This window comes from Dipodomys spectabilis, unplaced genomic scaffold (genome assembly GCF_019054845.1).
Source record: "Dipodomys spectabilis isolate Male_0828 unplaced genomic scaffold, ASM1905484v1 ptg000137l, whole genome shotgun sequence".
Taxonomy (NCBI): Eukaryota; Metazoa; Chordata; class Mammalia; order Rodentia; family Heteromyidae; genus Dipodomys; species Dipodomys spectabilis.
This window is the reverse complement of record NW_024870814.1, coordinates 12,662,707-12,681,050: the sequence shown is the minus strand read 5'-3', so window position 1 is coordinate 12,681,050 and position 18,344 is coordinate 12,662,707. Positions and strand designations below refer to the sequence as shown.

Sequence of the window (18,344 nt, the reverse complement as noted above, 5' to 3'; positions counted from 1 at the left end):
AGTTTGGCTTACAATATAAAATATTTCATATTAGAAATAAAGGTATTTTTTAAGTATAAATGAGTATCCAGGAGTCAACTACATTATTCTAACCAAGGAGAATCTTCACAAAAGCATAAGTTTTAGATCCTTCTGAAATATTTCTCTATTTCCAGAACTAAATCTCACTTGCCCCATCATAGATAACAAGAACTGAACATCTAACACTTGCATAGGTCACAACTGGCCCCTGAGAACATACTTTCCACCCACTCTTGTTCCTCATCTCCCTTTGCGCTTACCAGGGATCCAGAGCATTTACAGCCACAGGAGCTGAGAGAAGGACTTCATTTTTAGGAGTGAAATGAGGAGGACAGGTACAGGGCTGTGTGTGTGTGTGTGTGTGTGTGTGTGTGTGTGTGTGTGTGTGTGTGTGTGTGCATTTATCTGTATGTATAATAGAGAGACACAGAGACAGAGACAGACAGAGACCAAGATAGAGAAACAAAGAAATTCTGAGAACTATGGTTTAAATGAAAATGCTTTTAAATGTGTTGAGGAGTAAAAATCATATCTGTAGTACTGTTATACTCATCTGAATACAAATTCCTAAGTCTGACATGGATCATTGTTAATTTGCTGGCATATATTCAGTAGATCTGAGATGATTTTGTCATTTTGAATTTGTAGCATGCTCTCAGGGATTCTGTTGCTGATTCTGATTTCTGGACAAATTCTGAGTAGAAAAGAAAATAATATTGCATCTATATTTAGTTGTGTTGCTGCCTATATGTCAAGAAGGAGTTTTGTTGAATAAGTGTTCCTTATATATGCTATAAATACTTCATTTTGCATTGACTGAGTTTGACTGAAAATCTTGCTATGCAAAGTGCCTTCCTGTATATATTCAGTGAGTTGGACCACGACTTCACTGGGTCATCAGCTGTGAACTCCTCTCATCACAGTCTCTTCTGGAAGTACATTTCCCAACACTGATAAGATCACTTCTAATCTCATCTGAGATTAGAAGCCTTAAAAGATTCAATCTTGTTCAAATATAACCTTCAAAGAAACAGAAGGGCAGAGCGGAGAGTGAAGAAATTTAGAGCTTCAGTCTGCAAGCTGGGGAGGCTGGGCGGTCAGTATGTAACTATGGAACCCGATGGTACTACGAGCCGGGCTCTGTAGGTACTCGTTTCTGCCAGGAATGTAACAACATGCTGTACCCACAGGAAGACAAGGAGAACCGCATCCTGCTGTGTGCACGTGCCGGAACTGTGACTACCAGGAGGCAGCAAACAGCAGCTACATCTAACGTCAACTAAATCAAGCACGAAGTGGACGAGCTGACCCAGATCATCGCTGACGTGTCCCAGGACCCCACTTTGCCGTGGACCGAAAACCACCCATGCCAGAACTGTGGCCACAAGGAGGCAGTGTTCTTCCAGTCACACAGGGCCCGGGCTGAGGATGCCATGCGCCTGTACTACGTGTGCACTGCGGCCACAGCTGGACCAAATGAGCATCCCTAACTCCCCCTGTAATAAATGCCAGGTTCTGTGCCCATGAAAAGAAGAAATTTAGAACTTGATACACATTTCTTGTTTTCAGTTGTACTTTTATTATCTCTGTGTAGTTGTGCAAAAAAAGTGTTACCATTAAACGTGTCAGTTTATAAATACAATGCATCTTGAATAATGTCACTCTTTTATCTTTCTACTCTGTCCTTCTCTATCCAACCCCTTTCCCTCCAGAAACATTTCCATGTATAAAATACATATTAGATTATTAAATATGAATTTATGGCTCTATATATGTATGGTACACGAAAGACCCTTTTCAGACCACTCTTGGAAATACTGAAGTAATATGGGTCACTATTTTATATGTACCTGTTATACAGTCCCATAAGTGTCCTAAATGTATTTTATTTATTCACATTTTTCATACTTTTTTCTATGTGTGTATTTATTTTACTGGGCCACAAACCAAGGGTGCTTTGACCATCTAAACTCTGAATAAACAATAGAAAAAAATGTTGTCCAATCATTCTAAAACAAGGTACAAATTTTTATTATTTCTCCTTTGAATTTCCTCAAGTTACTATAAAATCATTATTTTATTCTCCCTTTATCATGTGAACTGCAGGGCAGACAAAACTGGTGCTAAATAAAACAAGGTGAAGGTAGCTGGATGCTGTGTAGGTGTGAAAGCCACTTGGTAAACTTAGGGGGCACATTAATAGATTGACAAAGAGAGGCCGCAAAAGCATTGACACAAGTAGGGTTGAAAGAAGCCAGATTCTAAGGATAACCCCTGAAATTTTCATGATGTATATGCTCCAGGGCTGGCTTCAGCAAATGTGGCCATGTGGCTTGTGAATTTCCAGTCCACACAGACTCAGGCACCAGAATCCATGGAAGAATTTGGAATAATGATCTCAAACCAGAGCTGTGGGCAGGCTTACACTTCATGGGTTGTGAGTTTCTGCCTGACAGCTGAGGCTGCAGACTCATGGGAAGGAGGATACTGGAAGAATTTCCTATGGATCTTCTTGGGAGAAGGAAGTGCAGTTCAGAAGGAAAGTGTTTATGGTCTGGGCCATGAACCTGAATGAGGTCTGGCACAAGTTTCTATATCATCAGAAGAAAAACTACATAAACTTTCAAGAGGAAATAAAATGAAAAAGGATAAAGATAACAGGAACTATGCTAAACATGGTGGGGAGCTGAATATTCATCCATTGCTGAATAGAATTTAAAATGCTACAGAAATGTTAAAATGACCTTGAAATCGGGTAACAAGTTTGACAAAAAATGTACTTATTACCTTGTTTATGTAACTGTAACCCCTCTGTACATCATCATGACAATAAAAAATATGAACTTGGACAGTGCTTTCTAAACTTGAAAGCTCTATTAAAATACATTTAAAAAAATTGGTGGGGCATTTATCCCAAAGTAATGCATTTCATTTTCACATAGAAACTTGTAAACAAATAGTCTTAGAATCCTTATCAGTAGTAAAACTAAGAATCTTCCCAACTATTCCTAACTGATAAAAAAATAAAAGAAAATGTGTTTCTTCAACCAACGCATTCTATTCAATATAAACAGGAGCTAAACTATCATATACATTGTCTGGGTGAACCATAAGAAAGCTATACTGAATAATACAGCCAATCTTAAAACGGGACTTTTATATATTTTCTTTTTATGAAGTGTTGGCCAGGGCTGCGGGATTGGAAAAAGGGAATTCTGTGGCTCATGGACAGCCCCAGGAGTCTGTGGCATTGGTAGGGAACAGTTCCTCCATGATGGTGTTGAAAACAGAGAAACCCAAATATGGGGTACCTATATATTCTCAACATTCACACATACATGTGGGCTGCTCATGTGATAAGCACACCCAATGCACACACATCTGCACATGAACAAACATTAAAGTGTGCAAGTGACTACTGTAGTATCTATATGGATTGAACCAATGTCAATTTCCTGGTTTAAATAATGCAGCACAGTTATACAAAGATGTTGGTACTGGGATAGTCTGGGGGATAGATGCAAAAAACCTCCTAGTAATTTTCTTCACAACTTTATGGACATTTATAAGTATTTGAAAATAAATAATAAGAACATATAATAGTTTTCTTATTCCAAAGCACTGAAGAAATGGCTTGTAATTTCTCAGTGGGAAAAAAAACCAAAAAACAATAAAACAAGGAACTTTCTTTTCGTTAATTTTTATTTATTTTTTATTGTGAAAGTACTGTAAAGAGGGGTTACAATTAGAAGGGGCAAGATAATGAGTACATTTCTTATCAAACATTGTAGCCTCCTCCTTTGTGGCTCAGTGGTAGAGCACTTGCCTTGCATGCCTGAGGCCCTCGGTTCGATTCCTCAGCACCACATAAGCTAAAAGAAAAAAGATACAAGGAACTTTCTAACTCCTTCACTCTAGTGGCAGAAATGTCTGAATACTTTACATGGAAGTAGACTGCTGAATGCCAATCAGTAAGAGATATCTGTATTTGTGCCCATAGAACTACAGTAGGCACAACACAGTAAAGCTTATATTTAAGTATTATATATTATATGTTTCTGTTGTTTGTCTACACGTTGATAACTAAAAGCATGACAGGAAGTAGGTATAGTCTAGATCCATAGTATAACTAAGCCTACATGGAAGAATCCAGCAGGGGAAATCTTCATCTGGATGTGTGTGTCTGTGGATTTTTGCAGGTTTTTGTACCACTAAATCTCTGTCATGTTTAGAAAATTTATATATTAGATATCTAATATCTAAACATGTTGATGAATTATTAAATAAATATCACTAAATGCATGTTGCTCAGAATTGTAAACTAAAATACCAAAAGAAACATTTTAAAAATAGATTAAAAAAAAGATAGAATCCTGTGCCTGAACTGAGCTCCAAAAAGCCAATGAAAATAATTGTTCCCATCACAGTTTTTTTCTATGTAAGATCCATAGCTAAAACAGTATAACCAAGAGCAGATTAATTGTGCTATATTTATATAACAGACACTACATGGCAATGACATTCAACATCTGGAAGTCGGCTCTAACCTTGTTCCATCTCTTGAGTGGTGAGCACATGGAGACTCATCTGCAAGAGGTGTGGGGAAATTTTGTGTCTCAAGACAACCGAATAATCATAAAATTAAAAATGTTAACAAAGGAGTAATAAAAATTGATCATAGAAAGTTGCGTCTTCATTTCTGTTAGGGATTATATAGCTACTAAATGATGTCACTATTTCTACATATAAACAATTCAGAATTAAGAAATAATTAGCAAGGGTAATAGTATAGGGTTTTGCCTTTGTCATATGCTCAGAGACTCAACATGTGGATTGAGAAATCCCTTTGAGTGCTCAGTAAAATTGTTAGAGAATTGTCAGAACTAGCATATCATTATAAAATTTAGGAAAAATTTTCCATTAAGCAATGATGCAGCGTACATAGCAGAAGTTCGAAAATCAGATATGAAAACATTCAACTCAAAAGTGAAATCTGGAAATTGGAGAAATAATGTATTTTGAGGAAATTTTCTTTTCAATTCATAATTGCATGCTATCAAAATATCACCTTAATGAGAAGTGAACAATAGATTTTACAATTTCAAATGATCTCTTAACTTCATATTTTTACAGTATTGATCCATCCATGAAGAGCAGCTGTGTCTAATGAAACACAACATTCAGGAAAGAGTGAGGCATGGTGCTTTTTTATTGTGAAAATACTGCACAGAGGGGTGTTTTTGTAGTCACAATTAGATAGAAACTTGTTATGTGACCGGGTTCAATGTGACCATAGAAGCATTTTCCCATACTCCTGTCAGGATGAAATGCACAGCAAATCTTGCTGTGTAAACTTAAATAAAATTGAATGAGACGAAGTATGTATGTTTGGTACACACATACAGAGAGAGACTTTCCCTGATGGATTTTTCCATGTAGTTAGTTATATCATGGACCTAGATTACACCTACTTCCTGTGATTCTTCTAATTATACAACTTGTAGACAAAGAGCATACACATATAATTTAATACCTAAATATAAACTTTATTATGTTGTGCCTACTGTAGTTCTATGGTTATCTCTTACTGATGAACCTTCTACTTCCTCCAACCAAGCAACGTGGCCCTGTGATTGGAAGTAGACTTAGGATAACCCTAAAACCCCACCCTAGTTCAGATCTATTTCAGAACAATGACACGAATGTAGGAGAAAAGTCAGCATCACATCACCTGGGTTATTACCCTGAGTTCAGAGACACAGAGAGGAAGAGAGAGTGAGGGCAGAGATGAAAAGTGCTGCCAGGAATCTAAGAACACCAAAAAGTCAACAGAGAACTGATGGATCAAAAAGGACTGATGCCAGAATTCAGACTCTCCAAGTATTAACTGGCTTTTTCTGACAACATTCTGAGCAGGTGGAGGCAGCAGGAGGAGCAGCTGGGGCAGCCCAGACTCACACTTCAGCTTCCCTGGGAGGTTTTTGTTATGGCTTGTATCAGTGTGGGAGGGAAACTGTTATACTGTTGACAGTAATAAGTGGCAACATCTTCGGGCTCCAGGCCACTAATCCTGAGAGTGAACTCTGTCCCAGATTGACTCCCACTGAACCTTGATGGAACTCCGGAATCCAAACTATCAGCAAGATAGATCAAGGGTTTAGGAGCTTTCCCTGGTTGCTGCTGGTACCAGGCTAAATAATACCCAATGTCCTCACTGGCCCTGCAAGTGATGGTGGCAGTGTCTCCTAGAGACACAGACAGTGAAGATGGAGACTGGGTTATCTGGATATCACACTTGGCACCTGGAAGCAGAAACATGAAAACAAATATCCACACTAATTATCAAGTTATAAGAAGGCATCCCTGAAGAGTAAGCATCCTGGATCACACTGAGCTGTGTTAATCTCTAGCATTGTCCTTCTTTACCTGGGAGCCAGAGCAGCAGGATCCCCAGGAGCTGAGCAGGGTTCCTCATGTCCATGCTGTGTGCTGACTTGGACTGACTACTGCCTAATGTGAGCAGCCTATGAAGAAGTCCTGAGCATACTGGGCTGTGCTGTTGGTGCATGCAAATCAGCAGCACAGTTATACACAGCTGTCCAGCTGCCTCATCTCAGCAACTCTGCACATTCTGAGTCTCAAGGGAACTAGGTTGGGCAACAGAATAAGTTTTAAACACAGAAAAGAATCGCCAAGTTGCTTTCCTGTGATGTGCGCACAATGGTAGCTTGGAAGATCAAAGCTTCTTTTCTTCTTATTACTTTAACTGAAACAAGACTTATTCATTGGACTATTAGTTCCAGAAATTTACAAACAAATATTCCACAACACAAATTTGGCATTTCTTTATTATTTTTTCATTGTGAAAATATCTTACAGAGGGGTTACAATTACATGGGCAATGTAATGAGTACATTTTTTATCAAGCATTGTTTCCTCCTACTTTGTTTCCCATCCCTTCCATTGCTTTCCATCTACACCCCTTCCCCCCCCACCCCGTGCCAAAGTTTTAAAGTTAATTTTTCAACGTAATGTCTTGTACATCTCATTGTTGCAATGGTTCCAAATGTATCCCTATTTAAACAATTTGTTTTTTCTCTTCCCCTCCACATATTATACCAACATCAAATATAGTGAAAACAGGGGTTATACAGTGGGGGGAGGGACATACAAAGCAACAAAGAAATCATCTTAAAACTATGTTAGGAGCGAAAAACCAGTTGTTTAAGGATACAGGTGGACCTGTTGCAACAATGAGAAGTACAAGTTGTCATGTCCAAAAGGAGCTTTACAACGTCGGTATGGGGGGGGGGAGGGGGGGAGGGGGGGAGGGAGGGAGGGAGAAGGATTGGGATGGGGGGAGGGGAGAGGCTGGGAAGGGATGTGAAGGGTAAACAAAGGAGGAGGCTGCAATGCTTGGTAAGAAATGTATGCATTATCCTGCCCATGTAATTGTAACCCCTCTGTACAGTATGTTCACAAATAAAATAAAATTAAACTAAAAAAAAATATGTTAGGAGCAATAGCAAGAAAGAAAAACAATTTGAGTCCTTATCTTGGGGTTCATTTCACCTAACATCAACTTATCTGACCATTTCTGCTTTTATTATACAGAATAGAAAGTTTTACAGTAGCTCTGATTCACTGATAATCTATATGTGTCAACTTATTAGCACTGTTTTTCTGTAATGATTTCAATCCATGGAGGTAGAATAAGTAAGTGGAGCTGTTGTATTGAAAAGAAAATGCCTGGACTTCTGTACTGTGCTGTTCATCCTTATTATCTCCTCCATCTCTGAGTTTTTGTCCCAGGTGATCCATACAAGCGCATCCTTTCAGAGCCTTTCTCCCTTCATGTCTGAACAGCCTTTATAATTTTTACTAACCTAGAAATGTGTATAATTCCATAGGTCCATGCTGAAGATCTTTGTATTATTCCTTCTGGCTTTAAAAAATCTTCACCACAACTACTATGTTCAGAAGCAGAGATAGATTCTACTTGAAAGGTAGGATACACTCAGGTTATCTTGAAGTCTATTTTGTGGCCTACACCTACAAATGTCTCCTCTGTTCGGTGGACTCTTCTAGTTCCTGAGATACCACTGTGCTACACACCAATAAAGATATTGAGCCCAAGCAGAGTGAGTATGTTGGAATCTCTGAACAGAGTCTTGAAATCAATAGAACATGGAAATGTCATCCATATTGGGAAGAGGCAACATGGGGCTTAGAAGCAAGAGTGAGGAGAGCTGATTTTTTTGTGCAAGTGAGAAATAGCATTGTTGACTCCATTGTAGGTGCTGAGATGGAGTGACCCAAGAGGACATCCATATGTGTTGGATTTGCCTGTGCAGTTGTCAGGGCTCAGGAAGTCACTATTTCATGGGATACAAAGTTAGCTCATCTTATCCATGTTATCACATTGTGAGGAATGTCTGAACAAATCTGGGGTTGGGGGTAGGGGTGTATGATATGATAATGTCAGTGGCAGTAACACCAAGAGTTTCATATCACCCAGAAGAGTTGTTGATCACATGATTAAATTAATGAGGGAAAATTAGAACCAATATTCGTACTCTTGTGTTAAAAAAAATGGAAGATAATTAAATGAAATTTTCATCTAATGTTAGTGACATATTCCAAATATTTTATACTGAATATTTTGTGGAAAGAAGAAAATCAGAAAATTTTTCCAAGAATTTATTTAATAATAACCTAATTTTGTGATGTGAGTGAAGTAATTATCATAAACATACATATGTATGCATGAATACATATGTATATATGAATGTGTACATATAAATATATATACATATAGATGAATAGATGCACAAGTGGATAATTTTTTCTAATCTAGAAGTAATGATGCTTTAGCTTTAATAACGGATAGCACCTTCATTAACTGACCTCATTTATTCTCTCATAAATAAAACCAGTGACCCTTGCAGAACAGTTTATTTCTTTATCAAATATAGAAGAAGAGGAAGATGAGTTTGGATCCTTTTTTTCACAAACTACAAATTCATAGTGCATGACATAAAGGAAAGAGTGGAGAGAAATCAGCTAACAAGGAATGCCCACTGGCCAATTTTGTGAGTTTTTGAATATTGAATAAATACCAAAGTATTCCATGAAATAAATTGTAAGTCCTTGGATTAGTAGTGATATTTTCATTAGGGATGTGATATCCATAAACCACCATATATTTCTCTACAAATCCTCACAATTTCAAATGAAAAGAACAACTATATAGCAGAGAAATCCAACAGCCAACACCTTAATCTAGAATTGAAATAAAGATCATTAGTAATTATGTCCTTACAGAACGTAGCAGCACTTCAGGACTTTGCTCACAAATATCCATTACTGACAGAACTCTGAGGGGGAAAAGGGACAAATGTAATCTGAGAGAAGTTCATCCACATGATTGGTCTGTGATCACCACGAGTGATAAGACCACAAAATTTAAGACCAAACTAAAAACCTGTTCCTTGGTGGCTTGATTATTGGGATGTGGTCTGACTACTTTGTTCTGACTCAACTGGAACCACATTCCTACCATTCTCTGCTGTCCTAGAGGTTGAACTATAGCTGTGAACCATTATGGCCATCATGACCATTAAAGTATTCTTTTGTTTGGAATTTTTGTGTCTTGAGATCATTCATCTACAGCCATCTCTTCACAAGTTCATAAACATGGTATGTATAGTGACTAAGATAAAGATTGAATTCACATGTCTAGTTAAGAGGACCTCAGTGACTTCAAACTGAGATCTTTCTGAAAATATAATGACATAGTGAGCTATATCTGTAAAAAAAAAAAAACAGTTACACATACAATTTTTATTTATTTATTTATTTATTTTTTTAATTTTATTTTATTTGAGAACATACTGTACAGAGGGGTTACAATTACATGGGCAGGATAATGCATACATTTCTTACCAAGCATTGCAGCCTCCTCCTTTGTTTACCCTTCACCTCCCTTCCCAGCCTCCCTCCTCCCCCCACCCAATCATACCCCCTCTCCCCCCGCCCCCCACACCGACATTGTAAAGCTGGTTTTGACATGACATTTTGTACTTCTCATTGTTGCAACAGGTCCACCTGAATCCTTAAACGACTTGTTTGTCCCCGTCTCCTCCACATGTTATACTGACATCAAATATAGTGAAAGCGGGGGTTACACTGTGGGGGAGGGACATACAAAGCAACCAAGAAATAATCTTATAAATGCGTTAGAAACACATGCATGAAAGAAACAAAAACATTAAAATACATATTTGAGGGTTCGTTTTCCTAACATCACATTCTCTGACTTTTTCCGCTTGACTCATACCTATACTAGATATTGCAAATAAGGGAAACCATGGGACCTTTGTTTCTTTGGGCCTGGCTTACTTCACTTAATATAATTTTTTCCAAGCCTTTCCATTTCCTAACAAATGGGGAAATGTCATTCTTTCTGTTGGAGGCATAGAATTCCATTACACATACAATTTTTGATCACTGCTTTCATACTGCTAGAGAATAAGAATATATTTAATTTCTTTTTAAATTCTTTTAATTCTTTTTAAATATATTTAAATTCTCTTTAAATTCTTTTTTATAAATTCTTTTATATAAATATATATATATATATATATATATATATATAGTAAAAATACTGTACAGAGGGGTTACAGATACATGAATAAGGTAATAAGTTGATTTCCTATCCAGCATTGGTATCTCCTCCTTTGATTTTCCCCTACCGTCCCTTCTACTGTCCCCACTTCCCCAACTACTCACTTGCCACACCTCCCCCAGTGAAATTGTGAAGTTTGGTTTCAATATAGCATCTTGTACATCTCATTGTTATAATGGGCCAACCTGTATCCTTATTTCAGCATTTTGTTATTTATATTCCCCTCCCCAAATTAGAAAAATCTATATACAAGATGGAGTGCACCAGAATCAAATACAGTGAAAACAAGGGTTATACCATGGGGGAAGAACATACAAAAGAAACAAACAATCACACAGTACATTATAAATACATTTTAAAAACAACAAGAAAAATAAAACCACTTGTGTCCCTATCTTGGGATTCATTTTACTTACCATCATTTTACATGGTCATATGTACATAGCTTTTGAGCTTTTCTGCTCATCCTAGACAGATACTAGTCTTTGTCAGCATATATTATCTGTACAAGAGGGTTTCATTGTGACATTTCCACACATGTATACAATGTACTCCATTAACCTCACACCCTTGATCTCTCATCCTTATCCCGTATTTCCCTTCTTAAAGCAGTTGCATGGGTTTTGCTGTCCTTTTTCATATATTCCAGAGAAACACTTCAATAATCTTCACCTTCATAGAACTTCCTCCATTCATAGTCCTCCCTCCATAAAATACCAACAGAGCCTATTTCATTCTCCTGTCATTCATTTATTTCATACATACATATATATATATATATATATATATATTAATTGTACCAAGGGCTTTCACCATGGTATCTCACCTGTGCATAAATCATATTTCCTTTCTGTTTCTTTTTTGCTGGTTTTAGGGCTTGAACTCTGGCAATGACCAATGTCCCTAAATATTTGTGTTCAACTCTATCTCTCTACCACTTACGCCACAGCTCCAGTTTCAGCTTTTTTGTGGTTAATTGGAGATAAGAGTGTCACAGACTTTCCTGCCATGCTGATTTTGAACCAGTATCCTTATATCTCAGCATCCTGAGTAGTTAGGATTAGGTAGTGAGCCACAGGTGCCAGGTTACATATCATCTTTTAATCAGAACAACCCTCTCTATTAATCTTTCTTTTGGTGATATCAATTATATTTTTTTAAAGGATTGACCTCTTTCCATTGTGTTCTTTTCCTTTTTAATTTTACTTTAAAATAAAATTAAATTTGAATTATAATTACAATGTGGAATCTTTTACTAACATCATAGGATGTAAGATAAACTAGTCTTGTATTACCAAATAACAGTGATTAGCACTCAATGATCATTTGGCAATATTTCTTTGATAGTTGGCAGAGATTTCAGTTTACAAAGAAGTGAACAGAAGAATACAGAAACAAAGGAAAATTCCAGAGAAGAATCACAAACAAAAGTTAATACAGAAGCTTATTTGTATACTAAGATATGATTTTTGCCTACTTCTCTCTTCTACCCTTTTTGTACTACTTCTGTATTAGGAGAAGGTTTGGGCTGGTTGCTACCCAATCCTATGAATGTGCTTCTTTCTCATGTACAACTAATGTAATTTTTTCTCCATGAGTTCAAGACAGACAAGGCCAAATATTGGACAAATACTGCAGATCACAGCCAAGGGCATGGCTTCTCTGAGAGGCCATTCAGCTTTCCTGCATATGTTCACTGCAATGGGTTTAGATTCAGCATCTTCCAAAGCAAACTGTCTACAAACAGTCATAGCTATTTAGAGTGACAGCTTCCATGTGTAATTGATGTATTGTAACAAATAGGTGCAAAAGATGAATTAATAAAACAAACAATTGGCCATCCCCAATTTAAAGATTACAGGTAGAAAGTAATTCACAGTTCAAAAGAACTATCATTTTGAATCTGATTGACATTATATAATAGATAAGAATTACTTTTTCTCCCTTTGCTTGTGAACAACTCAACAAAAACAAATGGAGATTGGTGCTCTTCACTAACAGAAATGGTAAAAATAGTAAAAATTGCTCTGCTACAAATGGGTCCAGATTTATTTAATAGAGATTGAGGTGTAATTCACAGCTCTGATCTGTATGTTTGGTGATTTTCAACTGCATGGAAATGATGGAATGAAAAATTAATATATGTGTTCAAAAGACAGTTTGGTTAAATGGTCTTCAGTGAAATTGCATCACAGGGTTTTTTTGTTGTTTTTGCTTTATTTTAAGAAAATACAAATGGTCAAATGTAACTTATCACCCTGCTCTTAACTCTAATCATGTCATGTGTTAAGGAGACAAAATGTGGCCTGGATGTCCACAGCTCACTTTTTTTCAGTAATGGTGTTACTTGTGGTGAGGGGAGAAAGGGAATCCTGCATGTGGGGAGTGTCAGGAATTAGAGACTCATGAGAAGCTTTTGTTCACTTTCTGTTCTTTGCCTTCAAATAAAAGCAGCTCTGTGAAATCATAGGTTCTATTTGATTTGTTCAAAATATTCATGTCTGTAAGTGTTCGTCATAGTATTTCTTCATACTTTTGTAAATGTGGTTCTTTGTATTTAGAGTAAGAATTTTTTTTTAAAAAAATGCTCTACCAGCATTGAGGAACTAAAGGTATTTCATATTTTGTACCCAGGGGGAGCTGTGGCACCTCAAATCTAATGGTGACAGAGGAATTTCATATGTTGTGAGATGTCATAGGTTAAACTATCTGTCCTGAGGTCCAGTGAAGGGTGATTCCTAAGTATGTGTGAACTCATTTTGGAGATGGTGTTTGCACTGATGGAAATCTAAGAAGTCTGCTTTGGATGACTGGGTGCCTATTCATTATCTAAGAAATCAAACATGTATTCAAATAGAAAAAGAGTCTGAAAAGTGCAGTCTTCTCATTCAATCTAGAAGCAATCAACTGTTTCATGTGTTTCAAGGACTTGTTTCACCATGTTTTGCAATTCTATATCAAGAATTTCATTGATTATGCTACAGAAATCTATGTTTTAATTGACTCTATGTTATTTGAAAAAGCATAGTACAAGATACAAAATGCATGTTATATTTAGAATTGCAGCTAAATAGTATTGAAAAATAAGCATTTAAGTTCGCTGTTAGACACCTGGCAAACATACATTTATATTTCTAGGAGTAATGGCATCTTTCCTGTCTTTCCATTATTTTTCCTAAGAACTCACTGCCCCTGTTCTAATATTTAATTCTCTGATTCTTAGCATAAGCTGCTCAGGTCCAACATTGGGTGCTCAGAGCTCTCATAGGCTTTCCTAGGAACAAGAGTCTGAGAGCATCATACAGGTGAATGGCAGCAAGATGGCATCACAACCCCAAATCCTCAGCTCCCTGCTGCTCTATGTCTCATATGAATGTGCTCACAAGTAATGTGTTTCTAATGCTGGAAAGACTTTCATAATGTATAGACAATATCTCATATATCTTTTAAAATATGAAATTACATCATCTGAAAGTGTTTAAATATTTATCAACATTTAAATAAAAAGCTATGCATGTATGTACATGTCTCAGCTTTTAATAATATGATAGGAAACTAATTTATTCTTGTGATTGAAACACTTCATTTTGGTAAAATAACAATTTATTATCCAAAATAGTTTTTAGGTCACTCATAATCATGAGGATTTGTGTGAGAGAAATCCTATATAATTCTTCATATTTTCTGTTGTATGGAGTAACTTCATGTTTTCCATGCTATAATTTCTGCTGTTTATTTTCAAATAGCATGACAGAAGGGTGACTCTGATCAAGAAGCCCTAGACATTCCAATGAGCATGTTACATTATTATCTCTTGTACAACTCTTGCAATTCAGAGAAGAAGATACTTGTGAGAATTATCCTCTTTAATCTGCAAATAGTTGATAAGGCAGAGGAAACATGTTGGTATAAGAACCTTGTGACTACTATGAATGTATGAGTTGCATTAAATATTTCACAGGCAGGTGGTCTTAATAATTAGTCACATATAACTTCTAAACCTGGAGTAAGTAGAAGGTTTTCTATATCAAGGTGCTAAAAGGTAGAAATGACAATGTGAAGAAAAATAAATTAGTGATTATTACTGAAAAGAATGTTTGAAAAACTCACAACACATTGTAAGTATCCAAGTGTTACAAACTATTATGGCAATCCATCTGTATCAGCTGACCCGGTGTTATCCCGATGAAGTGCAGACAAGAGGATCAGACACAGGGACAGACAGAGATGGATAAGACGACAGAGACAGCAATCCCCAGTGCCTCATCTGCTAAAGACACTAGTACTATAGGGTTTGCCTCAGCCCCAGTCATCGCACTCACCTCACTCACTTCTTACAGGCCTCTTCCAAGTAAACGTAACTCAGGGGGACATGAATCTTCCCTGAAAAGATTACCTTTGCTAAGAAAGCAGGTATGAAATAGAGACAAGACGAAGTTTCCAGTCTCCAAATACCAAAGACAGAGACTTTTCCCCACAATCCAGCCTGCTGACAGCTCCTCTTGAATGTGGCTGGTCATACTCAAATGTCCGATCCTGCAGACTTTGTTGATAGTAAAACACTAACTCTATGACTTCCCTATTACTAATATGAACAGCTTGTTTTCTACTGGGTTTCTCTGCCCTCTAGTGGTAATATTTTAGCTTTACATCTTATAAAATAAGCTTTCCCCCCCTAGGAATGTTAATAAATATATTCCAAAATGTCCTTTTGACTTTCTTTTCCTTTTTTATTATTTTGAAAATACAGTACAGAGGGGTTACAATTACATGGGCAAGGTAATGAGTACATTTCTTATCAAGCATTGTTACCTCCTCCTTTCTTTCCCCTTCCCATCTCTTCCCATCTCCCTCTCACCTTACTCCCTCACCCCAACCCCCCTTGCCAAAGTTGTAAAGTTCGTTTTTCAACATAATGTCTTGTGCAACTAATTGTTGCAAGGGGCCACCTGTATCCCTATTTAAACAATTTGCTTTTTCCTTTCCCCTCCAGAAATTATACCAACATCAAATACAGTGAAAGCAGGGGTTATACCATGGGGAGGGCCATACAAAGCATCAAAGAAATCATCTTATAAATATGTTAGAAACAATCGCAACAAAGAAAAAAACATTCAAATCCTTACCTTGGGGTGCATTTCACCTAACATCAACTTATCTGATCATTTCTATTTTTCTCAGACATATACTAGTTATTACAAATACGGGAAACCATGGGACTTATGTTTCTTTGGGCCTGGCTTACTTCACTTAATATAATTTTTTCCAAGTCTTTCCATTTCCTAACAAATGGGGCAATGCCATTCTTTCTGATAGAGGTATAGAATTCCATTGTATATATAAACCACATTTTCTTGATCCATTGATCTACTGAGGGGCATCTGGGTTGGTTCCATAACTTAGCTATGGTAAATAATGCTGCAATAAACATGGTTGTGCTGGTAACTTTAGTAGGTTTTGTTTGTGATCATTTGGGTAAATGCCCAAAAGTGGGATTGCTGGGTCATAGGGGAGCTCTATGTGGAGTCTTTTGACGAACCTCAATACTACTTTCCAAAGTGGTTGAACACCTTTAAACTCCCATCAACCATGCATTAAGATTCCCTTCTGTCCACATCCCCTCCAGCATCTGTTGTTATTAGAGTTCTTCATTATAGCCTTTCTAACTGGGGTAAGGTAGTATGTCACTGTTGTTTTGATTTGCATTTCTTTTATGGCTAGAGAGGTTGAGCATTTCTTCATGTGTCTATTGGCCTTCCTTCTTTCCACTTCAGAGAAGTTTCTCCTTAAATCTTTAGCCCACTTATTTATTGGGCAGTTGTTTCTTTGAGGATTTATTGTTGGGGGATATAATTTTTTGAATTCCAGGGATATTTTGGATATGAAACCCTTGTCTGTTGGATGACTAGTAAAGATCTTCTCCCAATCTACTGATCTTGCTAGCTATGTCCTTTGCCATGCACAAGCTCTGCAATTTCATGCAATCCCATTTGTCCAACCATTCTTTCATTTGTTGTGTTTTTGGGTCTCTCTTATGAAAATTTGGTCCTCTGCCAAGGAGTCTTATGTTTCTCCTATTCCATCCTGTATTGTTTTCATAGTGTCTGCTTTGTCTCCGAGGTCTTTGATCCATTTGGAGTTGATTCTGGTGCAGGGTGATATATAAGGATCTAGCTTTAGTTTTCTACAAGTAGTTAACCAATTTTGCCAGCACCATTTATTGAAGAGGCTGTCTGTCTTCCATTCTATTTTTTTAGCTCCTTTATCTAAGATTAGATGGCTTTAGGTCTGTAAGGTCATTTCTGGGTTTTCAATTCTATTCCATTGGTCCTGAGGTCTGTTCTTGTGCCAGTACCAAGCTGTTTTGATTACTATGGCTTTTTAGTAGAGTTTGAAATTTGGTATTGATATTCCTCCAGCACTGTTCTATCTGTTAAGGATCATTTTGACATTTTCTATGGATTAAATTTGTATTGCATGTTGTTGGTGAGGTGGAGGGGTAATAATGGAGTGTGCTTCTGTGTTTGTGTGTATGTGTATGTTTGTGAGTGTGTGTGTGTGTGTTTGTACTGATATAAGGGCTTGTATGTTGCCATTAGCTTTTTTTGTGCAAGGCTGGAGGTCTACCACTTGACCCTTCAATATGCAGGTGTTTTGCTGGTTAATTGGAGAAAGTATCAGAGGCATTCCTTTTCAGTTTGATAAAATTCTGATCTTCAAATTTCATTTGGTGAACCTAAATCTCAGTAGTCCTGACTCCAAGTATAAATTTCTTCAGCAAAGCATTATCGAAAAAATACTCATTCTCAGTGCACTACTTCAGGAGTTGTATAACTTCAACCTATCTTATTATTTCTAATAGTAATAAATTCATATGGAAAAAGAAGTCCCTCTGGCAAAAATAACTCTTTAGAAGAGCACCATAGCAGCTGCTTTCGTAATTCTTCCTGTTTGGTACTATGCACAGTTTATTAGGAATATTCTATCCCTATTGAAGCCTGTCTTTACTTTGGTCTTCCTGTTTTTTCTTAGGGATTCTATACTCAACTGTTATTCACTACCTTACATTGTAGAGAGCTGTGGTTTCAAATTGATTGAATACCACTTTGTTCAACCTGAAGAGTAATATGTGAGATAAAACTCTACTCTTTTTTTTTTTGTAGGGGGGATTGGGGAGGGTATTCAGTACTAAGCTGAAAACAAAGAGCTAAGCCAGGTGCCAGTGGCTCATGCCTATAATCCTAGCTACTTAGGAGGCTGAAATCTGAGGATCATGGTTCAAAACCAGCCCTAGCAGGAAAGTCCACGAGAAGCTTATCTCTAATAAACACTAGAAACCTGGAAGTGGTGCTGTTGCTCAATTGGTAGAGTACTTACCTTGAGCTGAAGAGCGCAGGGACAGAGACCTAGCTCAGAGTTCAAGCCCCACAACTGACAAAAAAGAAAGAAGAAGAAGAAGAACTAGTAAGTCCACACAGGGGAGGACACAGAAACAAGTGAAAAAAGCTGCACAGAGATCCATGAATCCCTCCATTTGACACCCCGCATTTTACCAGATATGAATCATTGAAAGCCTGTGGAGGGCTGAACTGGTAAAGGAAATCCATCAGTATTTGGTTCATGGCATAGTTGAAGT

General features: G+C 37.1%; 2 pseudogenes and 1 gene segment (V, D, J or C); 1 reads left to right on the top strand and 2 right to left on the bottom strand.

Moving 5' to 3' along the window:
• LOC122116639 overlaps window positions 1-18,344 on the bottom strand; it is a 1,030,500-nt pseudogene that overhangs the window by 192,510 nt on the left and 819,646 nt on the right.
• Window positions 1,132-1,501, top strand: LOC122116695 (annotated as a pseudogene).
• LOC122116652 lies at window positions 5,902-6,502 on the bottom strand. The segment is given in 2 exon segments: window positions 5,902-6,323; window positions 6,448-6,502. Coding segments are annotated over 2 exon segments (396 nt in total).